Here is a 27,596-nt window from a genome sequence, read left to right as displayed (position 1 = left end):
GTGTGTGATTGATTGACAGCTGGGCCAATCAGAGCTGGGTTGACATCACCCCCTGCTGTGTGATTGACAGCTCTGCCAGGCCAGGGCTGGGGGCGGGGCTCTGTCCCACCACAAACCAAGGCCTGACCCGGCCCTGGCCCCACTTGGGCATTTCGAGCATCCCAAGGTGTCTCGGGACATCGATCTCTTCCAGCTTCTGACAGCGATCACGGTGACACAATGGAACCTCATGGAACCATGGGTTAGTTGTGACAATGGAGATCCAGCGAATCTATGGTGAGACTGTGGAATCCATGAATCATGGAATCAAGGAGACCATTGTGCAGCTCAGGGGGCCTATGGAAGCAAGGATCAATGATTGAACTGTGGTTTGACTGTGATTGATTTAAAATAGAAATAAGGAACCTTTGTTTTCACAGCGGGGCTTGTGAGAGTCTGTCCAAATTTTCCCTCATCTGTCTCACAATCGTCCTTGGGAGACCACTGAAGAGAAGACCCCCCCCCGTCTAGAATATCTGGCTCTGAAGGAGAAAAGCCACACGCCACGGGCCCCGAGACCTGAAAGCTCAGTGTTGAGCTTTTGTTTTCACAAGTGTGTTTGCTTTATGCTAAGAAGAGAGCACCGTGCCCTGTTTGCAACACTAGCAGCTCTGGAAGCTGTCCCACCTCTCGGCCTGGCTGGACTTCTCCAGAGTTTTGGGTGGTCTCCCACAGAAGACCCTCATCTGTTTTACAACCACCGTGACAGACAGACGGTGTGGAGGAGGCAACTCAATGTGAGAAGCCTCTCCACCAAGGACTGAGACATGAAACTCCTAAAAGGCCCCTCTGCTCCTTCCAAGGACTGGGACTGAAACCCCCAGCCCGGGGGAGGTGTGTGGGGGAGGCAAGCTGACCGAAGCGAGATGTTTGCCTGCAGATTATGACCACTGGACTGAGAATACAATGGCTCTCGCTTACTGCTGAGAACATAGACTACCTGTTACATCTATCAAGCTCATTTACTGCTGAGAACATAGACTACCTGTTACATCTGTTCCCTATTGTATCTGTTTCCCCCCCCTCACAATTTTCAGTAATAAAAACCTCTGAGTTAGCTATAGCCTTTGAGATCTCCCCAGCGTAGCAGGCGGACCCTCGGCTGGACTGGACCAAAGGACTTTGTCTCTGCGTTGGTAGCTATATCCCCTCTCTCTCTCTCTCTTTCTCTCTCTTTTTCTCTCCCTTAATCCCTCTATTGCATTTTTGCTGTAGTTATTTCAATAAAACTGCATTTGTTTTGATTATCACTGCAAACCCCCTTGTACCGTGTTGGTGTTCTGCACTCTGAGATCATTCCTACGAACCATCAGGTCATCTGTCCACTAGGACGGACCCTGACAGGGCTGCGTGGGGCCAATGGACCCTTGTGACTCTGTTGGGGCTCATGAAACCAAGAAGCCATTGTGACATTGCCAGACCTCATGGAATCAAGGAGACCATTGTGACAGTGTTAGGACCCATGAAGTCAATGGATCATGGAACAGGTCTGCCTGGTTTGGACTCCCGGGGGCTGTCTGACAGGTCCCGCTGAATTTGACATGTCAAGGGCCACTTCCCATCTGACGGTGACGCACTGGGGCTCTGTGCTTTTATTCCTATGGGAAAGAACTGTCTTTCTTGTCTAGGCACCCATGGCCAAAATTGGGATTCTGCATCTAAAATTCTCTATATCCAAGGGTTACTCCCAGACAAAATCTGCCCATACAGTCAAGTCTGGCTAGACTTGGCCTCTGGTGACTGCCTCTCATCTGCCCCTGCACCACTAGGTTGTTTCCTTCCTATGGAGACCACTTTGATACTGCGGGGCATTGTGGAACCAATGGACCATAGTGACACTGCAGGCCCTTGTGGAACCTGTTACACTGCAGGGACTTGTGGAACCAAGGGGAACATTGTGACCCTGCAGGGTACCATGGATCCAAGGGGCCACTGTGACACTGTGGGGCATCATGGAACCAAGAACATAATTGTGGCTCTGTTGGGCGGCATGGTCCCAAGGGGCCAGTGTGAAGTAGCAGGGCTTTGTGGAACCAAGAGGCCATTGCTGCATTTCAGGGCCTCGTGGAGGCAAAGGGCCATTGTTATCCTGCGAGGCACCGTGGATCTATGGAGAGCATTGTGGCATTGCAAGGCCCCATGGAATCATGGAGACCATTGTGACGCTGTGGGGCCCCACAGAACCAAAGGGCCATTGTGACACTGTGGGGCCCCATGGAGGGAAGGGGCCATTATGACACTATGGGAACTTGTGGAACCAAGGGGATCATTGTTGAACTACTGGGCCCCAATGGAACCAAGGGGCCATTGGACACAGCGAGGCTTCATGGTGCCCAAAGACCATTATGACACTGTGGGGCCTTGTGGAACCATGGAGACCATTGAGATCCTTAAGGACTTGTGTAACCAAGGAGCCATTATGACACCTGAGGGCATCATGGAAGCAAGAGAACCATTGTGGCACTGCAAGGCCTCATGGAAGCAAGGAGCCATTGTGACATTGAAGGGTCCTGTGGAAGCAAGGGAACACAAAATAGGTGTGGCTGCCTTGGTCTCCAGGGGTCACCTGACAGGTCTGGCTGACCTTGGAATGTGGAAGGCCACTCTCATCTGCCTCTGAAACACTGGGGCTCTGGGCTTTCCTTTGTATGGAAAAGAACTGACCATTTTTTCCAGGCATCCATGGCCAAAATTAGGATTCCACCTCCAAATTTCTGTGTATCCAAGGATTGCTGCTGGACAAAAGCTGCCAGGATAGACAGGTCTGGCTGGTCTTTGATTCCTGAAGAATCAAACCGACCAGAACTCACCGGTTTTCCAAACACTGGAAAGGGCTCTCTGTTTTTCTTTGTATGGAAGAAAAACATCCCTCTTCTCCAGGCACAAAAGTCTGAAGGTAGGATTCCACATTCATAATTTCAAATATCCAAGGGTTGCTCCAAGCAAACCTGCCAGGACAGACAGGTCAGGCTTGCCTTGGCCTCTGGTGGTTGCCGTTCATCAGTTCCTGAAACATGGGGCTCCATGGTTTCCTTTCTATGGAGACCAATGTTACATTTGGGAGTCTTGTGAAATGAAGGGGCCATTGTGGCACTGCAGAGCACCATGGATCCAAGGGACCATAGTGATGCTGTGGAGCCTCGTGGAACCCAGGACATCTCTGTGGCTCTGTTGGGTCACATGGTCCCAAGGGACCAGAGTAAAGCAGCAGTATGGGAGTCAGCCCAGCTGTAACTCAGAGTCAACCAGATTTTACCCCAGAAGTATTGGGCGTGAGTTTTAAGCCCTGGGAATAATTTCTTTAACTTAGGGTGAGTTTGAGAGTTCCCCCATAAGCCTTTCGTGTTGTTATGCTAAGTTGTCCAAGTTCTCCTCCCCTATTGGTTACTTGTTTGTCCTGTATGGTTATTGTTCTAGAGTGTTCTACCCTCAAGTGTATATATTGTTGCTTCACCTTTATCTTAGGTCTTTGAATCCCACTCCTTGTACTGTGCTTGACTTCTCCATGTTTATTGTTTTTCACCCTGCTATTAAAGTTTTTTTTTTGGCAACTCCATTGATCCTGCTTGTAGGATCATCAGGGGCTAGGACAGCTGGGGCAGACAGAGACAAGAGATGTCTGAAGCCAGGTCTTGGAACTTGTGGCCTATTGCAAAGGGCGTGGGTGCAGGGGCCTTGTTTGGAGCTGCCAGCCACAGCTCGGAGCAGGCCCGAAAGAGGATCTTGAAAGAGGCCCCCAAAATGGATGCCCAAAAGAGGAGGGGCGTTCCTGTTACAATACAATAAATCTTCTTCTGTGCTGCATATTCTAATTTTCACTAACCAATCTAGTACAAGAATCTTACAGCATTTACATACAGCCTGTGAGAATCATTACATTACCATACTGTGTTACATTTTAAACCCTAAAAACTACTCTTTGGACTCCTTCTGCCAAGCTAGTAGGGTCTGTTCTGATCCTTGGACCTGTCTGCAAGCAGAAGGTATTGTTTCATCAAAAGAAGATTACCTTCAGCCAGCCATACCATTGTTTTCCAGTTGTTCAGGAACTAAGGCTTGGTATCTCAAAGCTTGCTTTTATTTCAATCTCACTTATAGTTTCCATATTCTCAAAATGTTTTGCCAGGCAATCATATTTATGAGGCTTTCCTGTTTCATCTTCCCCAGCATCTGCTTCTTTTCATTTTCACCAACCTTGCCCTGAAGTTGGGGAACCAGAAAGGTTTGTCACAGCCACCCTCATCGCGAGCTTTGCTGCCTGAACAGGGACCCTGACATTCAGTCGTGTCAGCTGGGGTTAGCTGATGGATAGGCCACTGCTCCCCGGGATTGTGGATTGTGCTGGGCTGGCACATTCATTATTGCTTCGAGGGACCTTGGCCAAGATCCACAGGGACAACGACAGTTTCACCTGCATAGGATTGCAGGTGGGTTTGGGGAAAGGCAGAACAATTATTGCCCGTCTTGCCACTGTGTTTTTACAATATGCATCCACATCCCATAACTGATTGGGGTCTTCCAGTGGCTGTTCCACCTAAGGTGGAGAAAGAGAAAAATGCGCAGCTGGATGTCCAAAGTAGAAGAGTGTGTATATGGATGCTTTAAGTTATTTCTCACTGATCATGACCAAATATATTCAAAGAACAAATTGAAATCAGTCGTGAAGTGGATCATTAAAAATTTTCCAGATGCCCCTGAGCCTGACCATCGTCTCTCCGTCTTGGCTCCACCACTTCCTGCTACAACAATCTTCTCTTCCACCCTGAATTAACCTCCAGACTGCATCTCCATGACTGTGGGTCACGCCCCCACTTTCAATCATTCCACCTCCCCGCTGGGCCATGCCTCCCGAAGACCACTCTGGAAATCCACCATCCTAAATCAAGGAGCTTCCTCCCCAATACCTGACAAAATGGCAGTGCCCTTTACCTCACCCTCTGGCAACTATATAATCCCCATGGTCCAAGATACTAAGCCCAACTGTCACACTATTTCCAATCCAAATGTTTCTGCTCCAAGTTATTATGCCTCCTTAGAAGACAGTTTGGATTCACAGAGCCACCTCGCCCCTCAGAACCCCAGAAGATCCCTAGTAAAGGATCCGGAAAGAAGCAGTTAAGGAAGGAGACTGGCAAATAGTCTTGTAAATCCTCATTTCCCTGGTATGTTATCAAAGGAGGAGGCAGAATCCCAGGTATCAGCCATTGGTTTACAGGGATATCAAGAAGCTGTGTAGGGCAGCTAAAGACCATAGGAAGGACCTATCTTGTTTTAATGGCCTAATGAGGGCCATGTTTGCAGCACATGTCTTAACCCCCTATGATTTAAAATATATTATGACCATGTTGTTGTAACCTACAGAATACACCCTGTGGGAACAGGAATGGAAGTGTTTACTAAATCAATTAATAGTAGACTATGCTAATAATGAGGCTAGGGCAGAATTGACAATCAACCATCTAGCTGGAGTAGGACGACACAGCCTACCAGATGATCAAGTAGCAGGAATCCCCAGAAAAGTATAGGATGATATCAAAGAGATGGCTTTGAAAGCTTTAATCCAGGTATCGGATGGTAGCACCCCCAATTTGGACTACCTTGAGTGGCTGCACCTAAAGCTTTAGGACAATTCAACCATCTTGGGTGCCTGTTAAGTAAGCAAACCAATGCTACCTCCCTCACATTGAGTGGCCTGCTCTCAGACATTGAGACCATCAGACACGCCACCTTGCAGAACAGCGACAGAGTTTTTACTCTGGGCACATGGGCATGGCTGTGTAGACTCTGAGGGCATGTGTTATATGAACCTCTCCAGCCACAGTGAGTCAATCCAAAACAGTATTCAGGTAATGAAGGGTGGAAGAATCTTCAAGTGGAAAACAAAGACTGAGTCAATAAACTCTTCCAATCCAAAGGACTAAAGGGTTGGATGATATCTAGCTAAAACAGGACTATAAATTCTCTTAGATGTTGTTGTCTTGTTAACTGTCCCATGTTTATTTGGATCCTTCTTGAAAATCTTACAAAATTCTTTCAGTTCCATCTTTGTTGTAAAACAGAAAGGAGGAAGATTCCCAACACAGGCTCCTCATGGACTCCTTGGAGGAGAGAACTGAAAGTCAGGATGGCACTAAAACCTCTCAGAGGCTCAGTGTGGGAAGGAAACACCTTAAAAGTAACTAAAAGTATTCTTAAATCCATAAAGTACCTTAAAAATCTTGAGTATCTCAAGACATTAATGGGCAACAGTGAGTGTCAGTACAAAGCTCTCAAGGGACTTGGTAAGCAGATAATTGGGGCTGTGATTGCACAAACCTCTCACAGAGTCTGTTTCAAAAGGGAAACACCAAGTACCTTAAAATAACTGAAGTACCTTGAAGTAGTAATGAGCCCCAGTGAGTGTTGTTACTGACAAAGCCTCTCAAGCAGATAATTGGAGGCCATATTTGCAAAAAACTCTCAGAAAATCAAGGCCAAAGCAAAACCCAACGTCCTTTGAAAAACCTGAAGTCCCTGCAGGGAGCATGAAGGAGCTCCCAGGGCCATTCCTGAGCAAGGCTCCCCAGGGACTCCTTCCAGCAGATCCTTGAGGCCACTGGGATGTGGGCTAGGGGGGGATGCTAAGGGCAGGACAAGGGGCTGACTGTGCCCAGCCTGGCTGGGGCTGTGCCAGGAGGCTCCAGGGCCTCAGGACAAGGTGTCTCCTCACAGCCCTTGGTGGCACAGACCCTGCTGCTGTGCCCCAGGGCACCAACATTTTCTCAGTGGTGTTCCTCAGTGGGAGCCATTAAAAGTCCAAGAAACTTTGGAGTTGGATTCTGACTTGGAGTTCTGGAGAGGTTTCTTCAGTTCCCTCTCAGGGACTGATGTTCAAGGCCTGAGCACAAAGCCCCAGAGGCTCATTAAAGTCCTTGTGCTGTGTCTGTGCTGCTGAGCTGGGCTGGGCTCCTGGCACAGAGGCAGCTCCTGGTAAGCAAGAAGAGCTTCAAAAGCACATTTCTCTTGATGAGCAGCTCTTCTGCCAGCACAGCAGGGCTGGGGCACTGCCTGCAGCCACCCTGGGCACAGCAGAGAGGCACAGAGAGCTTCAATCAGTCAGGGCTGGGAAGGGGCTGAGAAGTGCCTGGGGCAGAATCACTGCCAGCCCTTGGCACAGGAACCTCTGGCTGCAGGACAATGCAGCTGCAGCTCCTGGAGCCATCTCCTAAAGCTGGAACATCCCAATGCCTGCAGAACCTGTGAGTACATTCTCTGATTGTCTCTTGTGCAGAGCATCCAGGGGAGCCCAGGGCTGTCGTGCAGAGCAGGGTCCTGCAGTCCAGGGTGCTGTGCTGGGGCAGGGACTCTGCTGCCTGCCAGGGAACGCTCTCAGCCAGCTCTGGCAGCTGCTCCCAGCACTGGGGAGAAGCTCGGGGGGGGAAGGAGCCACCCTCAGCAGGGCAGGGGCTGCTGCTGAGAGGGGCTGGTGGAGCAGGGCTGCTCCCAGCTCCAGAACAGCCTGGGCACAGCTCCAGAGGTCACTTCCCAAGGAAGGTAAGCCTGGGATTGATGTAAAGATCAGGAGCTTTCCTGAGAGTGTTTTCAATTTCCTGCTTGGAGAAGGATGGGAACGTTGGGGTGATGATAAAAAGATTTTTTCATTTTATACATTTTTCATATAATTGTGGCACTATATATTACTATTACATAGTTATAAAACTATAATCCTTATTTCAGTCTGGTAAACTCTTAATGAACTCTATTACTATTATATACTTATATAACTATAATCCTGTATTGACTCTATTATTTTCCCTAAGGTTTTTCTTTGATTTTAGAAAAATAAGCTGATGTCTAAATGCATTCCGGAAATACATATAGTATACAATCCATGTAGTATCCTGTATAGTCGTATTATCAGGAAGAGGACCTACAAGAACATTTTGATTTTTGACCAGAATGTGAGCAGTCATAACAAAAACTTGAAAGCAAAGAAGCCCTTGGACTTACTCCAATGGATTGAGCCAGGGGTATGTAACTGGGGTAAGTGAATTTCCTATTGGATGTTCCTCTTAAATTTTCTTAATTAATCAACCTTAAGAAATTGTGTAAATCAGTCCCCAGGTGTCCCCCATCCCCACTGGGACACCTGGAAGCTTCCAATAAGTGTCTGGTTTTTACTTTACTGTTTTAACACTGTTGGAAGGGTTGGGTTTTTTTTCTCTTTTGATTATAGACAACAGGGGGATGAGAGAAGCAGAACAGGAATTGTAATCCCAGAATCCCAGAACATGCTGAGTTGAAAGGGACACACAGGATCATACAACTAATGTTTGAACATTTACAGGGACTGCAGAACTGTAAATTGAGCTGGGCAGTCTCTCTGCTGGGAGCCTCCCAAAGGGCCCTCAGCCACTCCTCAGCCCTGGACAGCAGCAGCATCACCTTTGCAGGGCCCAGCAGGGCTCTCCTGAGCTGCCCTTGCCCAGCTGCACACAGAGCCTGCCCCAGCCAGGGCCCTGCACACAGGCAGGTTTCTGTAGGGCCCCGGCCAGGGCACACAGGCTGGGATGGGCTCTGTGAGCGCTGGCAGGGACAAGGCTCCTCTCAGGAGGGAATGTCCCGGCCCAGGGAGATGCTCAGGAAAGGAGAGGGGGCTGAAGAGAGCAGTGCTGGGGGCAGGATGAGGGCACTGTTGGTGTGTGGGAGGTGCCGGACACAGCTGGGCACGGGAACACTCTCCTGAGTGCCTGGCTGTCTCTGCCCTGCCCTCTCAGGCACAGCACCACAACATCTTCTCTTGGTTCTGCCCTGCCCTGATATTGTCACTGTTATCTGCTGTTCTCAGGGAGGCTCTGGCATTTGCAGCAGCTGAGTCAGGCTCTGCCCTTGGCATTCCTGCCAGGCAGGGCTGTCCATGGGAATGGGGTGTCCAAGCTTCCCTGGCACCTCTGGGGCTGTGGGCAAAGCAGTCCGTGGGAAAGGGGAATGAGCTGAGCCCCCTCCCTGAGATCCCATCATGGCCACAGCCAGGGATCTCCTTGCTGTGCCCTTCCAAGGTCTGAGCTGCCCTCCTGGGTGAAAATCTGTGCCAGAGCCTCTGGGAGTTCCCTGAATGTCCCAAAGGGAAAGGCAGAGATGCCACAGCTGAGGAAATGCTGCTGAGTTTGCCAAGGGAGCCATGAGTGTCCTTGGCACGAGGGGTTGCAGGACCTTGCCCAGAGACCTTTAGGGAGGGTGAGACATTCAGGGATCCCTCTGCTCTGGGCAGGGTCTGGTTTATCCCAGGGTGACCCAGGAGTGTGATTGTGCTCTCATTGCAGCCAAAGGTGCAAAGCCAGAGCAGGTGGGAACAAGCCCATCCAGCCCCTCACCTTCCCTGAGCCACAGGGAATTCTTTTGGCTCTCCCATCTCTCAGCGGCAAACTCTGAGTGCAGCAGGAATGCTGGGGATTTCTGACCTCAGAGAGCCAAAAACTATGTGGAGGTAGGAAAACAATTCCTAAAACCAACTCCTGCCATCCATGTCTTATGGAACTGGGAGTGCAGATGCTACCAAGCCTTTCTGCATTCAGAGTGATTCCCTTGAAAAATCTTGAATATCCAGCCTTGTCCCTCTGCCCCATGGCCACAAACCCAGGGCAGTGGGGCAGGGATGGCTCCTTGAGAGCCTCCAGGGACAGGCCTGGCTGCTCCTGGCACACTCAGCCAGCACAACTGGAGCTCAGGCAGGGACCTGGGTGAAGGTTTTACCAGAGCAGGAACAAGGGTGGGTGAGTCCCAGTGTGACAGTCTGCAGGTAATGGATCAGGTTTGGCTCAAAGCAGCCTCTCCTGACTTGTCACAGTCCTTTCCTCATTAACAGGTTCCCATGTGCAGCCACAGCAAATGTCCAACAGCAGCTCCATCAGCAACTTCCTCCTGCTGGCATTGGCAGACACACGGCAGCTGCAGCTCCTGCACTTCTGCCTCTTGCTGGGCATCTCCCTGGCTGCCCTCCTGGGCAACGGCCTCATCATCAGCGCCGTAGCCTGTGGCCACCACCTGCACACACCCATGTTCTTCTTCCTGCTCAACCTGGCCCTCACTGACCTGGGCTCCATCTGCACCACTGTCCCCAAAGCCATGCACAGTTCCCTCTGGGACACCAGGAACATCTCCTACACTGGATGTGCTGCACAGCTATTTATGCTTGTCTTTTTCATCTCAGCAGAGTATTTCCTCCTGACCATCATGTGCTACGACCGCTACGTGTCCATCTGCAAACCCCTGCACTACGGGACCCTCCTGGGCAGCAGAGCTTGTGCCCACATGGCAGCAGCTGCCTGGGCCAGTGCCTTTCTCAATGCTCTCATGCACACAGCCAATACATTTTCCCTGCCACTCTGCCAGGGCAATGCCCTGGGCCAGTTCTTCTGTGAAATCCCACAGATCCTCAAGCTCTCCTGCTCACACTCCAGGTTCCTTAGGGAACATGGACTTCTTGCTTTTAGTGGCTTTTTAGGACTTGGTTGTTTTGTGTTCATTGTTTTCTCCTATGTGCAGATCTTCAGGGTCGTGCTGAGGATCCCCTCTGAGCAGGGACAGCACAAAGCCTTTTCCACCTGCCTCCCTCACCTGGCCGTGGTCTCTCTGTTTATCAGCACTGGCACCTTTGCTCACCTAAGCCCCCCTCCATGTCCTCCCCATCCCTGGATCTCACAGTGTCAGTTCTGTACTCAGTGGTGACTCCGGCCCTGAACCCCCTCATCTACAGCCTGAGGAACCAGGAGCTCAGGGCTGCAGTGTGGAGACTGATGACTGAATGCTTTCAGGAACATTAAACTGTTTACAAACTTCTGCAAATCACTTGTAATAAAACCCATCTTTGATACTACTTGTTGATTTCATTTGAAGGCTCTTTTTCTTTGTTTTACTTTTTTCATATTATCCACAAATAAATGTCACTTCTTGTGCCATTTCTCATTTTGTTTCTCTCCACATTCCCTGTGGTCACAGACTGTCTCAATGAGCGGCCGGCCTATCGGTGGCTTTAAACAAACTGAAGGATCTCCCAGCAAAGTTTTCTGCAGAGATGCCCTTTTGTTGCCTTCTCTGGAGCTGCAGCAGCAATGTCTGTGTGCAGAGCTGGGGGCAGATCAGTGTTGGCCCAGCAGCTGTGCCCAGCAGCAGCAGCACTTGGTGTTGCCAGTGCTGCTGCCGTGGCCCTGCCCCACTGCCCTGGTGGCCCTGGGCTCTGCAAGGGCCCTGGGGCAGACGGGAAGGAGCAGCAGAGCAGGGGCTGATCCATCCCCAGTGCGCTGGACAGCCCAGGGCAGCGTCCCAGAGCGTCCTCATGGAGCTGCCAACAACATCCCCCCTCTGCAGCCCTGGCCTCTCTCCCAGCTCACAAAGGTGCCCCATCTTTGCAGGCACAGACATGGCAGCACTGGCTCAGCAGCCCCTGTTTGCATTGCACACAGGAGCAGGAGCACCCCCATGCTGTTGCTGTGGGGACATGAACCTGAGGGAGCACAAATACCATCAGCCCCTGGGGCCAGCTGGGGGACACCAGGGAAACCACTCAGCTTTGTCCTGGCCTCTGCACTCAGCCAGAAAGTTTGCTCCCATGAGCTGGGAGTTTCCTGTCCCAATGCAGGCACTGTTGCTCAGAGCCAGGGCTGCCTGGCAGCCACCCCCAAACTGCCCCAAGCATTTACTTGGCTTCGCCTTTGTTTTCTTTCGGTTATGTTTGCCCAATTATCCCATCTTAAAAAGGCCAAACAATATTAAAAGTAGTAACAATTTTAATTAAATAGTTTAGAAAATATATAAACAAAGGATAATTTGGTTCAAATAATAGCGCATAAGCAAAAACAACCGCCGGGTACGGAGTGCAGGGTTCTTGACCCTTGCCACTTCGTGTACAAGCTTGCCAAGTGAAAGTCACCCCTTATATGCCATGTGTCAATGCCATCTCCTATTTTCGGTTCGTCACTTTTCTGTCTCCGCCTTCATTACCACCTTTACCATGCATGCTCCACCACTCGGTTTGGTGGTCGCACAAGTCTTTGGGGGTCATCACTGATGAAGGCTCTGTAGTCTTCTACGTTGTCCTTTAATTCACCTTTGGGTTACACATGCGCACCAAGCCAGTACAATGTAAGCCTAGACTAACATATCACTGCATCTACATATCAAAGCAATAAGTCCCTTATAATTAGGATTTTCTTGGACCCAACCAGTTTCTTGGTCATTTTTAGCAACTGTATCTTCAGCTTCTTTCCTGTGGTCCTTGAAAACATCTGCTTGGAAGGGGAGGGTGGGTGGAGCCCCTCCTTTCCCTCTCTTCTTTGGCATTACAACTTTTAACTATTAACTATTTTATTATTCTCAAATATTAATTACTGTATCAATATTGATTACTGTTTCAATTTTTATCAGCACGAATCATACCTATTTATCACATTTGGTAATACAAATATACAATAACAGTATTATAAATAAATTAGAACAAATAATTATCATTTATTAATTCATTACTTTTTTTTACAGGAAAATGCATAAATTTTTTATTCTTTGGGATGTCATTCTGTAAGACACGGTCCAAAGATCCCTCACATGCCTCACAACCACCAGCAAGGACGGAGATTGAAGCCCTCCCCAACGACTGAGATGAGACCTTTAAAATTCTAACCCAGGTGTGCTGGCCTGACTGGAGCGGGATGTCTGCCATAGGAAGTGAGAGGTTTCCCATAGGAACCAGTCGTGAAACAACGGACCCCTCTCACTGCTGGCACCAGTTTGTGCTGTTCAGGACTGGACTCTCTGTACCTGTCCCCAATGGATTTTTTCTCCACTGTGCCCTCCATGTGCCATCCTGCTCCCCTCCTGACAGTAGATTATAAAAGAGCCCTGAGTTAACCAAAGACTTTGAGACTCTCCCTGATGTGACCAGACAGATCTATTGGCCCAACCACAAGGATTTCATCTCTCTGTTGGTAGCTGTTCCTCCCCCCCAACCCTCCTTTCTCTCTCTCTCTGTCCTTTATCTCGTTTCTAATCCTTCTGTTACATTTGTTGTGAGCACTCAATAAAACATGCATTTGTTTTGATTGAATGTCCCCTGCTGTGTGTCTTTAGGTACTGGAAAATAATGATAAATAAAGCACACATAGTTCATAGTATAAAACATAGACACCGGCCCAGGGATGGGAAGTGTGCCTCTCTCTGACCTCTGGCAGGCCAGAGAAAAAATGTTATAGGTAAGAAACAATAAACAACCTTGGAAACCAGAGATGAAGAATTCAGACTCCTTTTTTGAAACACCAGGCTGGGAAAAAAGGATTCTCAGGGTCATCCCTGACTGCAGGCAACCCGAGATTGGCCTTCTGGGCTGTCTGGGTCAACATTAGAGTAAATCTGGAAGTTTTGCTTTAGCCTATTAAGCAGTGTTGCTGGGGTCTCGTCTTTTTCCTGGGTGCCTTCAAACTCTAAGCTGGTATTGCTCCCTCTAGAGACGGATTCTTTTATCCCTCTGCTCATCAGGGACCTGTAATCTCTCATATTCCTTCTCCCCTCTTCTTGATTAGGGTCCCAGGCAGGCTGCACTGAAGGCATTGTTTGGTCACCTGGGGGCCTTGGCTGGTTTTCTTGCTCCCAAATTTTCATTCCTGCAGTTCTTATGAATTGAGTCTCTTCTGGAGAAAATAGGATGTTAAAGATGGAGTTCAATTCTCCCCATATATAAATATTAGGGCCTGAAAATGGATCAATTTGATTTGCTATTCTTACTAGGTCTTCCACTAAATTTCGCAATTCTTTCTTAAAGTTTCTAACTTTGGACACAGTCAAAGGAGCATTTACAAATCCAATCTCACTGGCCACCCCGCCCATGAGAACTTCTCTGAGGGGGAACAATTTTTCCACTTCAGCCTCTTTGGACCGGGTGTTACAACATCAGCTGTGGAGGCTGACTGGGTAACTTCACTCTTGGGCATGAGATTCTGAGATGTTGTTTGGCTTCTCATTTGTGGTGGGGGAGGCAGAGCAGGAACTTGCTGGTGAATAAGGGGTGCATGAGATGGCAGAGGTAAGGGGACGGTAGTGAAGGGTAAAGAGAGTAAGGAGAGGGTTGAGGGGAAGGTGGTAGAGGTATAACTGGATAAGGAGGTGGTAAAGGAATGACAATTGGGAGAGGAGGAGGAATTGGGTCCACAGCAAGAGGAATTGGAGGAAGGATTTCAGGTACTGCAAGGGTAGAAGCAAGTAAGTGGTCAAGGGGAGTCCCAGTTTTTGTCAGCCTTCCCAGCCTCTCCTTCTTTTACTTTCCTAGCTTGCTTTCCCTCTTTTAATTTATAGACTCTTGTATTTTCCTCCTCTGAGGTGTACTTTAGACAACAGGTTACATTCTGAATGTGATGGGCCTTTTGCAAGAACTTGGGGAAAGAAAAGAAGGTGCATCATCCTTGGACATAGAGGCAGGTAACTCATAAAATGTTTAAGGATGTTGTTAGGTCATGCAGAAAAAAAATTAGAGAGGTGGAAGCTTAAGGCTAAACCAGGCCACTTCTCTGAAGGAGAATAAAACGGTTTCTATTAATACATCAATGGCAAAAGGAGGTACAAAGCCAATCTTTTGTCATTATTAAAAGGTATATAGTTACCAAATATGAGGGAAAGGCTGAGGTACTTAACTCCTTCTTTGCCTGAGTTTTCAAGAATAAGTGAAGTTGTCCTCAGGACAAGTGTTCTCCTGAGCCGGTAGTTCAGCACAGAGAGCAGAACAGCCCCCCTGTAATCCAGGAGGAAGCAGCTTGGGACCTGCTGACCCACTCAGATGCTCACAGGTGTCTCTGGGAGAAGATGGGATCCATCCCAGGGGGATGAGGGAGCTGGTGGATGAGCTCCCCAAGCTGCTCTCCATCATTTACTGTCAGTGCTGGCTCAGCAGGGAGGTGCCAGAGGACTGGAGGTGCCAGTGTGAGCCCATCCCCAAGAAGGGCTGGAAGGAGGAGCTGGGGAACTCCAGGCCTGTCAGCCTGACCTGGGTGCCCAGCAAGGTTATGGAACAGATCACCCTGAGTGCCATCACAGGGCACCCACAGGATGGCGAGGGATCAGAGCCAGCCACCGTGGATTTCAATATCTGCACTGATGATCTGCAAGAGGGGATTGAGTCCAGCATCAGCAAATTTGCAGATGACACCAAGCTGGGTGTGAGTGTGGATCTGCTGGAGGGTAGGAGGGCTCTGCAGAGGGTCCTGGACAGGCTGGATCCAGGGCCCAAATCCAACAAGGTGAGGTTGAACAAGACCAAGTGCTGGGTCCTGCACTTTGGCCACAACAACCCCTGCAGTGCTACAGGCTGGGGACAGAGTGGCTGGACAGCAGCCAGGCAGAAAGGGACCTGGGGCACTGATGGACAGCAGGCTGAACATGAGGCAGCAGTGTGCCCAGGTGGGCAAGAAGGCCAATGGCTCCTGGCCTGGACCAGGAATGGTGTGGCCAGCAGGAGCAGGGCAGTGATTCTTCCCCTGCACTCGGCACTGGTGAGGCCACACCTCGAGTGCTGTGTCCAGTTCTGGGCCCCCAATTAAGGAAGGCCATGGAGGGGCTGGAGCGTGTCCAGAGAAGGGAAACAAGGCTGGTGAGGGGTCTGGAACACAAGTCCTGTGAGGAGCAGATGAGAGAGTTGGGGTTTTTTTATCCGGGAGAAGAGGAGGCTCAGGGAGACAAGGCGGTGTCAGGGCAGAGGTTGGACTTGATGATTTCCAAGATCTTTTCCAACCTGGATGAATCTGTGACTCCCTGGAACCACCCTTGGAGCAGTTGCAGGAGGAGCCCTGGGCCTCCTCTTCAGCAGCTCCAACAGCCCAGGTCCCTCAGCTTCTCCTGCCAGCCCCAAAGCCCATCCTGTCAGTCCTGCTGTGCCTCTGCAGCTCCTCCTCACTGCCCAGAACAGGGAGCCCCAGAGCCCGACACAGCAGCCCAGATGTGCCCCCCTGGCCTGGGGTGCCTCTGGCAGGGGAGCGCACCAGGCACTGCAGGAGCCTGCAGACAATTCCTGCAGCACTTGTAGGATGATCCTGCTGCTCAAGGGACGTTACCATGGTGCCAAGTCAGGAACTGCAATGGGGAGTGGGGCCAGAGAGGAAAGGACAAACAGGGATGAGCAGTTTGCAGGGGGGGAGAAAGAGATGGGCAATGGGAAGAAATCTGGATCAGGAAAGAGGAAAAAAAAACAAAGGTGAAGCCAAAGAAATGCTTGGGGCAGTTTGGGGGTGGCTGCCAGGCAGCCCTGGCTCTGAGAAACAGCATCTGCAGTGGGACAGGAAACTCCCAGCTGACAGGAACAAACTTTCTGGCTGACTGCAGAGGCCACTACAAACCTGAGTGGTTTCCCTGCCATCCCCTATCCCTTGCTGGCCTCAGGGGCTGATGGCACTTGTGCTCCCTCGGGTTCATGTCCCCACACCAACAGCATGGGGGTGCTCCCCCTGCTGTGTGCAATGCAAACAGGGGCTGCTGAGCCAGTGCTGCCGTGTCTGTGCCTGCAAGGATGAAGCACGTGTGTGAGCTGGGAGAGAGGCCAGGGCTGCAGAGGGGGGATGTTGTTGGCAGCTCCATGAGGACGCTCTGGGACGCTGCCCTGGGCTGTCCAGCGCACTGGGGATGGATCAGCCCCTGCTCCGCTGCTCCTTCCCGTCTGCCCCAGGGCCCTTGCAGAGCCCCAGCCATGCTGTTTGCCCCCAGCCTGCCCACGGCCAGCCTGGGGCTGCTCACGGGGCTTTTCTGTACTGAGCATTGGCCTGGGCGTGTTCTTGAGAGAGCCTGGGCAATGAGCCTGGAGCCCCCAGGCCCTGGGCTGAGGTTTCAGCGCTGCCCCAGCAGTGCCCATGGCCTGTCCCTGCTGCAGCCCCGGCACTGCCGCCCCCAGGGCTGTGCCCGGCCCCGAGAGCACCCAGGCCCTGCAGCAACACCAGGGCCACCAGGGCAGCGGGGCAGGGCCACGGCAGCAGCACTGGCAACACCAAGTGCTGCTGCTGCTGGGCACAGCTGCTGGGCCAGCACTGATCTGCCCCCAGCTCTGCACACAGGCATTGCTGCAGCAGCTCCAGAGAAGGCAACAAAAGGGCATCTCTGCACAAAACTTTGCTGGGAGATCCTTCAGTTACTCTAAAGCCACTAAGAGCGCAGCCCCTCATTGACACAGTTTGTGGCCACAGGGAAGGTAGAGAGAAACAAAATGAGAAATGGTACAAACATTGCCATTTATTTGTGGACAATATGAATATCTAAAACAAAGGAAAAAATACCACGACAATCAAACCAACAAGATGCATCAAAGATGAATTTTATTACAAGTGATTTGCAGAAATTGGCCAGCAGTTTACTGTTTCCGAAACCATCCTGTCATCAATCTCCCCACTGCAGCCTTGAGCTCCTTGTTCCTCAGGCTGTTGATGAGGGGGTTCAGGGCTGGAGGCATCACTGAATACAGAACTGACACTGTTATATCCAGGGATGGGGAGGACATGGAGGGGGGCTTCAGGTAAGCAAATGTGCCAGTGCTGAGGAACAGGGAGATCACAACCAGGTGAGGGAGGCAGGTGGAAAAGGCTTTGTGCCGTCCCTGCTCAGAGGGGATCCTCAGCACAGCCCTGAAGATCTGCACATAGGAGAAAACAACAAACACAAAACAACCAAAAAACAGAAAAGCACTACCCATGAGCAGACAAAGTTCCCTGAGGTAGGAATTTGAGCAGGAGAGCTTGAGGATCTGTGGGATTTCACAGAAGAACTGGTCCAGGACATTGCCATGGCACAGGGGCAGGGAAAATGTATTGGCTGTGTGCATCAGTGAATAGAGAAAGCCACTGGTCCAGGCAGCTGCTGCCATGTGGGCACAAGCTCTGCTGCCCAGGAGGGTCTAGTAGTGCAGGGGTTTGCAGATGGACACGTAGCGGTCGTAGCACATGAGGGTCAGGAGATAAAACTCTGTTGAAATGAAGAACATAATGAAAAATAGCTGTGCAGCACATCCAGTGTAGGAGATGTTCCTGGTGTCCCAGAGGGAATTGTGCATGGCTTTGGGGACAGTGGTGCAGATGGAGCCCAGGTCAGTGAGGGCCAGGTTGAGCAGGAAGAAGAACATGGGCGTGTGCAGGTGGTGGCCGCAGGCTACGGCGCTGATGATGAGGCCGTTGCCCAGGAGGGCAGCCAGGGAGATGCCCAGCAAGAGGCAGAAGTGCAGGAGCTGCAGCTGCCGTGTGTCTGCCAATGGCAGCAGGAGGAAGTGCCTGATGGAGCTGCTGTTGGACATTTTTTCACTCTGCCCATGTAGTCCTAGTCAAGCAGAGGACAATGACAAGTCAGAGCAGACTTTGCTGAGCAATGTCTAAGCCCTCTCTCCCATTTCTGCCCCTCCTGCTCTGTATCACCCAATTTTCCTTTCATTAGAGTCCTTCCTTCAGCCCCGTGCTTGAGCTCTGCTGGGATCTGGCTCCCTTGCTGTGACGAGCAGGGGCTGTGCCTGTGGACACCAAGGGATCAGCTCTGCTCTTCAGCAGTGAGGTCATGGGAACGGGGACAGGGGCCAGTCCTTGGCTTGGATTTCATCAGCCCAAACTGCTCCTGAGGCAGAGGAGCTTGGCAGCATCTCCTCTCCCAGGGCTAAGGAATGGTGACAGCCAAAGGCAGTTTGGGAGGGTTTCCTGCTGTGCCCAGGGAGATTAGAGAGAACTGTGCAATGCAAGAGCAGTGGCTGTAACTCAGTGAAGGGTGAGGGGAGCTGCTCTCTCAATCCATCTTTTCCCAGCTGCCTTTTCTGCGATCCAGGGCAGTCTCTGTGTTCCCCTAGAAATCAGCCTGACACAGCTGAGAGCAGTGGGACCCACAGCAGAGCAAACTGGCTCAGCCTGTCTCAGTCTCAGCCCCCTCTAGCCAAGGACACTCCTGTGCTCCAGTGTCCCCTGGAGGCAGCTGACAGCTTGGGTGGCATCCCCAGGACACACCAAGGGTCCTGTCCATGGCACTGCTTGAGGAGAGTGGGCTCATTGCCAGTCTCCCAGGCTACCCTGCCCAGAGCTGCCCGGGCACAGGGAGCTGGGATACCCCATTGCTGTGCTCAGCCTGCACAGCAGGAGCCCAAGGGCTGGGCCTGGCCCTGCAGCTGGAACTGCCATTGCACAGAGCCCCTCAGCAATGCCAGCAGCACCTGGACAAGGAAAGGAGAGAGAGAGAGCCTGGCCTGAGGAAAAGCCTTTCCCTGGCCAGCCCTGCCCAACCCCTGCCAGGCAGCAGCAGGGCAGGACAGTGGCCCTCAGGCCCTGGTCAGCAGGGAATGGGCACATGGCCGCAGAGATGCCCTTCATCTCTGGGGCTCTGCCAGCCCAGGAGGGACTGAGGGCCCTGAGCCCCCAGGCTGAGGGCTGTGCTGGCTGTGAGGGGACCCAAGAGCTGTGCTGCTCAGGGTAGTGTCTGCGCTGCAGGGCAGGCCCGGCAGGTGCCACATCTGCCCTGCAGCAGGGCTTCCCTCAGCACTGCCTCCCTCCCTGCCTGCCCATGGCTCTGCTGCTGGAGCTGTCCCAGCCCCAACTGCTCCTGCGGCCCCGGGCTCCTTCCCTGCCAGAGCTGCCAGAGCCCAGCCCAGCCCCTGGGCCACCCCTGCCCTGCAGCTGCTCGGCCCTGCAGGGATTAAAGAACAGTTTCCCCAGCCTGGGCACCATGGAAAGGTGATGCTGCATGGATCTGGGAGCTGAGCAGGTGCAGGCACTTGCTGAGGTGCCTAGGAGTCCTCAGTGTGATGGTTTAAGAGCCTCAGCCCCTGCTCTACCCTGCACAGTTAATTTTCTATTGCCACCAAGCTGAGCCAGGGAAAAGTGGGAGCACAGATTCAGGAAAGCAGAGACCCAAGCATGAAACTCCAGCCCTGAATGAGCTCATGAAAAGTCCCCTCAGAAATGAGCTGGGCATGAGCTGGAGCTCTGAGCAGCCCTGGCTGCAGCCCCAGCGTCACCCCCGCAGCCGTCCCTGACAGCAGAAGCTGTCCTGCCCTGTCCCTCTGACGGTGCCCAGGGCAGCCCCGCTCTGCAGCACATCCTCCCCCAAAAAGAAACAGCAGCAGAGCCATCCTTACAGTCACATCAGTCCTGTCCTGGGTCACCTGCAGGAGATCCCTCCAGGAGCACAGGTGACATTGCCCTGCACCCACACACTCACCATGCACAGGGCTGTAGAAGTGTTTCCACTAGTGAGGTCTCAGCTCAATGTCTTCCCAATCCTGATTGCCTTCTGCCTGGCTCCTGTCCCCTCAGTGCCTGCAGGCAGAGCCCTCAGCCCTGATGGGCTGGGAGAGGAGCTGGCCCTGGGAAGAGCTGTCCCTTAAAGCTCAGCAGCACAGACACAGCACAAGGACTTTAATGAGCCTCTTGGGGCTTTGGTGTTGTTTACATCAAACTCAGTCCCTGAGAGAGTGTTCAGAAAACTTCTCAAGAACTCAAATTTAAAAGTAAACTCTGAAGTTTCTTGAAGTTTTAATGAGTCCCACAGATGGACACAACTGGGAAAGCGTCCCCAGGTTCCAGTTAGAGCAGAACAATGGAGGCCTCAATGACAGATGGGGACAAATGAGGCAAAGGTGTCTCTGGTGCTGAGCACACCTGGATGTGTTTGAGGAATGCAAAGGGCCAAGGCCTGAGCCCCAGCCCCTGGACAGGCAGATCCTGTCCCTCCCTCCTTGCTCAGGGCTCTTGCCGGGATGGGCACTGGCATGTGGGGATGTGCAATGGCAAGGGCAGGAGCATGGGGCGGCCCCTGCCAGGCTGCTGAGCAGGGACAAGGAGGCAATGAGGCCCCAGGCCTGCAACGGTCACTTGTCTCCTGCTCCTGCCTCAGGCCCAGGCCCAGCAGCCATGGCCAAAGTGCTGCCCAAGTCGGCTCTGTCAGGGCTGTCTTGCAGCTGCTGCACATGTCTGTGCGCTGTCCAGCTCAGGCTTTCCTACAGTGTCCCTTCCCTGCTCCTGTTATAAATAAGAAGTATGACTAGGGCAATAGTCAAGCAGCAATCAATTTATTAATTAATATGGTAAAGTATGAGCAATACAGTGCTGGGTACAGTGGGAGAAGTTTTCCCTCCAACTGCACACAGATAGTTGATGGTAACAGGTATTTATAGGGGTCCTCATAAGCTTTCTCAGCAGTTTCTATTCCAATTTTTACTCATCAGCAGTTTCTATTCCAAATTTTTATGTCACAATTCTATACACTATTGTGATTTAGTTTTTCTCAGGATGTATCCCAAAAAGAGTATCGCCAGATGATGGTGGTCCAGTTTCCAAAAGAAGAAAGATGGATCCCATCTGGTGGAGTCCAGCTCCCCAGATGTGTGTCCACCTTTTAATTGCAAGGACTATAACAGTGATGCCCAGCTTCCCTTGGTCAAAAATATAAGTCTTTGAGTTGATGTTCATCTTCCTTTCTCAAGCTGCTGTTCTCTGTTTTGTGAAAGTGTGAGATAAGCATGTTTCCTTTATCTATATTTCAAAGCTATAGTTTCAAGGACTGAAGCAATACTCTAAATTATACCTCAAAAGGGTATTATTGCAGAACTCTTTAAGGATTAACTACAAGCAAAGAGCAACATCCTTAACGCTTTAATTCAAATGCTCCTCCTTCAACCAAGGTTAATTGCAAACAAAACATAGGTTCAAAGGCCTTCTTCCATGCTTTACTTTCCTCAGTTATTATTAGAATTCGCAACTGTCCCATTGTCTGTCTCCACACATATCGCGATCACAAATACACACATTGCCTGTTTGTACCTGACATAAAACACAGCTTTGTATTTCACACGTGACACAGCTGGCACTTAAAACATTGTATGTCCTTCAGGTACTGCAGAGTGAGCGATATTCCATCTTCCAGAGGGTGCAAGATCAGCTCCGCAAGGCATGGAGGACACGGCCTCGTCTGTCAGGGCTCGGCTGGCTGAGCTGCTGGAGCTCTAAGGAGAACTGATCCTGGAGGCTCGGTCTGCTAGGGCAATATAAGGCAGGGGGAATTTTCCTTTTCTTTAAGATTTGTCTTTTCTTCTTTACATTTTTTTTATCTCTATTGTAAATAAAAAAATTAAAGGGTATATATAATTCTATCTATTATTATATATTATAGATTACTGTGAATAAAAAATTCTAGAATGTGTTATGATACACAGACTGCCTGGAGCTTTTCTTTCCTACCCAGGGTCTGCAGGGCAAGAGGCAGGAAAGGGTGAAAAGGGAGCTTGTGCTCAGCAGCACAGCAGCCTGAGAGGGGGTGAGGCCCTGAAGGGGGAGAAGGGTGCTTGTGCTCAGCCAGCTGCCCAGGCGTGCAGCGGGCAAGGGAAAATGGCCAGAAGCCCCTCGGCCTTTGGTGGTTCTGATGAAGCCTTTGTGCTGCCCACAGAGCGGCTGGGCAGAGGCCAGAGCTGCGGGGATCCCTGCCAGAGCGGAGCCTGGAGATGGCCACAAGCCCTGTGCCAGGCAGGAAGCGCCAGCCGTGTCCTCCTGCCCATGTGCTGCTGGCTGCCTTGCTGAGGGCTCCCAGGTGCCTCTGCAAGGGGCTGCTCTGGAGCTGCTGTGGGGCTGCGGCGCTGCTGCCGGGCAGCTTGGCCGGGCTGGGCAGAGCCTGAGGGGCTGGGGCGCTGGCAAAGCCCTGAGCAATGGGCTGTCAGAGGCCACAAGCAGCCCCCCAGCAGCCGCCTTGATCCTGCCAGAGTTGACTTGCAAGAGGCATCCTGGGCACTGTGGAACTAACAGCATCAGTGTTGTTGGAAACAGAAATGCAGGGAAATCTCAGACCTTTGGTCTTGTCAGCAAAACTTAGAATTAAACACAGGATTTGATCGGAGACCTTGGAAAGGGCTTCCAAACTTAGGTGCTAGAAGCGAAAATGCAGATTTCTTGTTTATAGCAGAGACAAGGGGAGGAAAGTTGATGTGGAGGAAAGTTTAGGGTTTTAGAGTTCAAGATCTAGGAAAAAATAAAAGTAGTTACAATGGTAAACAAGAAGTTTAGGATGCAGTGCTGTATGTTTGTGTGTCATAACATGATTGGCTGAAGTAGCTTACACTGTAGCATGAGTGTGTAAGAAGAAATATTGAAGGATTGGGTCCAAAACATAAATATTCTTGTTGGCTGTGTCTTCTTGGCCAAGAAATCCTTCAAAGCTCTTGTAACTACAAGTCTTATGGCCTTGTGAGCCATGCAGTGCAGATGTGAGCAAAACTCACTCTTCCTTTCTTTGTAGAAGAGAAGAAAAAGCAACGGCATCATGTAAAAAACTCGGAGGTCTGCTCTCTAGCTCGTTCCAAACTTCCTCAAATCCCCCAAAGTGGGATTTAGCTACAAAGAGATGACAAGGACTCTTAGTGCTGGCTCTTTGACTCCACAGCAGCTGCTTTAGAATCTTTCACATAAGCCTGAGTAGTCATGTGCCAGAAATGGATCATTTGGAGAAACTTTCCCAACTGACTTGCATGGAGGTTTGTTTGAATGGTATTTGAGGAGAAAGGCTCCTAGCAGAGGTCTGGGCTTTGGCCTAGCTGTGTCCCCTGCTGATTGTGAAGTGTGCCATCAGTTGCAGGGCTTTCTGGGCTAAAAATATCATCAAGTCCCTTGGACTTGCTCTTTTAGGGCTCTAAGAGCTGGACCCACTTTCAGTGCAAATTTGGAGACCTCATCCCTGGGTGGATGGACCACTGAGGATTTTCCCAATTGCTGGGAATGGTTCTCCAGGTCCCTTGTGTAAAACGGGGCTCCCCAGCACCTGCGCATCTGCAAGATGATAAACAATTGTCTTGGTTTGAAAAGAGAGGTATCTGCTAATGAAGGCAGAAGGCTTCTCTGAAATGGAAAATGTAAATCTCCTCCCTTCAAATGATTCTAATTTAGAAATTCAAATGCTCTCAGGGAAAGATATGGGGATAGGACTGAGCCCGCAGAGCCGGGCAGCGTTTGCTGATGGTCTGAGCCCTTCCCAAAAGATCCTGTGCGGGCTGTCTTTGACACCTGGGGCCAGGGATTCCTTCCAAGCTGGGCCACTTTGGCTGGGCTGGGGGCGGCCCCAGGGCAGTAGGCAGTGTTTGCAAGGGCCCTGGGTGGCATGCAGCAGCACGGTCTCTGTGCCATGGAACGGAACCCGGTGACCAAGGGCCCTTTGTGACACGTGGGAAATAGAAGCTTGCCCGGCTGCTGGGAGCGCACAACGGGGCAGAACGGGACAGAGCGGTGCCGTGAGGAGCCCCCGCACAGTGCACCCGTTCCTGTCTGACCCGGAGCCTTTCCGAGGCGTTCTTGCTGCAGCTGAGCTCGAGGCCAGACCACAGAACTTGGTGACCTGTGGCCTTCCCGAGGCTTCTCTTCAGCAGGTGCGCACACAAATCCAGTCATTATCATGGAGCAGAGACCCCTGAAAGTGACCAAGGTGGCCTGGGGGAAAGAGGAGGAAGAATGCCCTGGAGATGCCCCAGCACATGCAACCAAAGCGGTGGTGCCGTTTGAGCTGCCGCAGGAGGGTGAGTGGCAGAGCTGGGCCACAGGGTCGGTGCCCACAGCCAACTTGGCGCCATCCCATCCCATCCCATCCCATCCCATCCCATCCCATCCCATCCCATCCCATCCCATCCCACCCAATCCCATCCCATTCCCATGGACAGGACAGAAGAGGGGCCAGGCAGACACCCCACAGTGGCCCTGCTCCACATCCCCTGGGGCTCTCCCTGCCTGGGGAGCACAGGGCTGGCCCGCGTTCTCCAGCCTCTCCCGCAGCCCCTCATCTCTGGCTGCGCTCGCTCTTTGCCAGATGCAGCCCTGGAGCACACACAAGAGCAGGAATCCAGCCGTGGCCGCTTCCGCAGAACAGCGCAGGTACCTGCAGCCACCCCCACCTGGGCTGGGCCTGCTGTCCCTGCTCAGCCCAGCACCGTGTGTGCAGCACTCCATGCAACATCCCTGGCTTCTTGCCCTTCTCCTACAGTTGGTCGGCAAATTCATCAAGAGAATGCAGGAGGAAGAGACCATCGCCACAGGCACTGGGCTCAGACCATACTCTCCCATCTTCCAAACCAAGCCCAGTGCGGCCCTCCTGTGTATGCTCGTACAGGAAGATTTTTACTATCCAAACCAAGTAAGCAGCTTGTGGCCAGGGTTTGATCCTCCCAGGATTTGCTTGGCCTCCCAAGCCACGCATGCTGGTTGCTGTGAGCCTTTGGGGCCACATGGCAGTGGGCTGGGAAGGGAAGCACTTCTCTGGGGAAGCTGGGAACATTGCTCCCTCTGGCAGCTTTCCAAGTCTCCTGCTGCATTATCCAGGTGCCCGCCATGGTGAGGTTCATCCACCAGTGGCTCATGGCCAATGATTGTGCTGAGCACAGGCTGGATGAGGCCCTGCTGGATCTCACCGAAGCACAGCCAGATGACGCAGTGGTGACGCTCCTGCGTGTGGCCCCGTCCTGTGACAGGTATGGGGCCGCCTGCCATGAGGGGTCAGGCCTCCCCAGCCCAACACCGTGTACAGCCTGCCCCAGGTGTCAGAGCAACAGAGAGTTCCAGGGCCCTCTGGCTGCTCCCTTTCCCAGCCCTGGCACGTCAGCCCCTGAGCCTGCTGCCGTGCTCCCTCCCTGCCCCTCAGGGCTCTGTCCCCACAGGGCTGGGCTGCCTGGCTGCTGCTGGCAGGGGGCAGTGGGCAGAGGCAGAACTGGCATCCAGCTCAGCTCCCTCCGGTGCTGTGTCTGAGACCCCCCCGAGACACAGCTCTGACCCCACAGAGCTGCCATGGCCATGTGGAAGACCATCATGGGCTCAGCCAGGACTGCGGAGCTGGCGCAGCTGATCCTCCTGGATGTGCTGGGGAGCTGGCCAGAGTACAGCACCTGCACCTCCGATGGGGACGAAACGGCTGTCTTTGCCCTGGCTGTGAGTTTCTGCAGCTGGACTTTGCAGGCCCCAAGGCCGCCTCTCCAGCAGCTCTCCATCCTCCTTCCCCCACTGCATCTCCCTGCCTCAGGCGCTGGCCTGAAACCTGGCCCAGGGGCAGCATCAGGCCCACCAGGCCCCGTGCTCCCCATGCATCTCTCTGAGCACCTCCCTGCCACACTCGGGCCGTGCCACACGCACACCTCGGCACTGAGCGCTGTCTCGGGGGGCTTTGTCCTTTGTAGGCAACCATGGTGATGTGGAAGATCCTCCAGGTGCCCTGTCTCCCACGGATCTTGAAGGTGTATTTCCCTCGCCTGTTTGTGCATCTCCTCTTCCAAGTGTTCTTCAGCACTCTGGATATGCCAGAGGAGGTCGATAGATTCTGGAAGGCATGCCAGGAAGAGCACGGCCTCGCCACCAGCCCCAACAGGTGCTCCATGCCACTCCTCCTGTCCCTGCCACGTGGCCTGCCAAGGAGCCAGTGCTGCCAGCGTGACCTGGGCTTTGCTGTGCACACAGGTTTGCTGTGCGCACCCTGAAGTCCCTGCTCTGCCTTCTCCGCTGCGAGGATGTGGTGGTGGCAATGGAGCGCAGGTGTGCCTGGGACACGCTGCTCTCTGTTGACACTCACCACTTTGCCGTGGCTCTGCTTGCCAGGTGAGACCCCCTTCTCCCCACTGTCTCTGACAATGCTGCTCTGTGCCCAGGTGGCCCACAAAGTGTCCGTGGTGGCCATGGGCCAGAGGGCCTTGTCACTGAGGGACGGCCAAGCAGACTGGAAAAGGCTGGCAGAGGAGGGTGCCCATGAGCAACCAACTCCCAAGTGGCCCAGGTCCCCTTGCTGGAAAGGTGGTGGGGGAAGACGAGAACTCTGTGAGTCACTCGTGGGAGAGTTTTGCCCCACAGGCTCAGGGTCTTGTTTCCTTTTCCTCTTGTCAGAATCATTTGCCATTCAGCCATCCACTTTTGTTCCGCGGTTGCATTCTACCTGCTCGCCCTGCTCAGCAAAGAGATGCCATACTGGGATTTCCCTGCCCTGGCATTCCTTGTGGAGGTGAGCCTGATGGCCAGCGCTGCCTGGCTGAGCAGCCTGCCAGCCCTCTGGCCTCTCTCAGCCACAGCTGCCAGGAGGGTGCCCGTGCCCTGTGCTGCTGCCTGGGCCCGGCCCTGTGCGTTCCTGGGCTCCTGCCGGCCGGCTCCCCTGTCACTGCCCCGTGCCTTTCAGGTCCTCAAGTGCCTGGACTTGAGGGAATGCAGTGACAGTGTTCTGGAGATCCTGGCACAGAACCTGCAGAGCGAGCACATGGCTAGGCGTTACTTGGCACTCCGAGGCCTCGTAGTGCTGGGCAAGAATCCCTTGATGGTGAGAAGGGGGCAGTGGCTGAAGCCGTGCAGGCAGCGTGGGGCTGGGCAACACAGTCGCTTGGCCTTGCCTGGGCTTCGGCCGCTGGGGCAGCTGCTCCCAGCTCTCCTGCCTCCCGCTTCAGCTGCCCCAGTGCTTCGGGACAGGCCTTTGGCCTCTGGGCCCTGCGGCAGCCGGGCGGCCTCTCACAAAGTCGTGTTCCGCACAGGCTGAAAAATTGTGGAGCCTGACTGAAAGGCTTGTGGAGCTCCTGCAGGAAAATGATAGCGACATGATCG

At 52.4% G+C, this 27,596-nt stretch overlaps 2 protein-coding genes across 2 annotated transcripts in view; one reads left to right on the top strand and one right to left on the bottom strand.

The window, feature by feature from the left end:
* Positions 1 to 27,596, top strand: part of LOC141730248 (uncharacterized) — a 265,824-nt gene that overhangs the window by 22,401 nt on the left and 215,827 nt on the right. The window lies entirely within an intron of this gene.
* LOC141730197 (olfactory receptor 14A16-like) lies at positions 17,390 to 18,322 on the bottom strand. Its single transcript, XM_074547624.1, is given in 1 exon segment — positions 17,390 to 18,322. A coding segment is annotated over 1 exon segment (933 nt).

This window comes from Zonotrichia albicollis, chromosome 9 (assembly GCF_047830755.1).
Source record: "Zonotrichia albicollis isolate bZonAlb1 chromosome 9, bZonAlb1.hap1, whole genome shotgun sequence".
In the NCBI taxonomy this organism is placed as follows: domain Eukaryota; kingdom Metazoa; phylum Chordata; class Aves; order Passeriformes; family Passerellidae; genus Zonotrichia; species Zonotrichia albicollis.
Note: the sequence above shows the minus strand (reverse complement) of the source record. Positions and strands in the feature narration are given on the sequence as shown.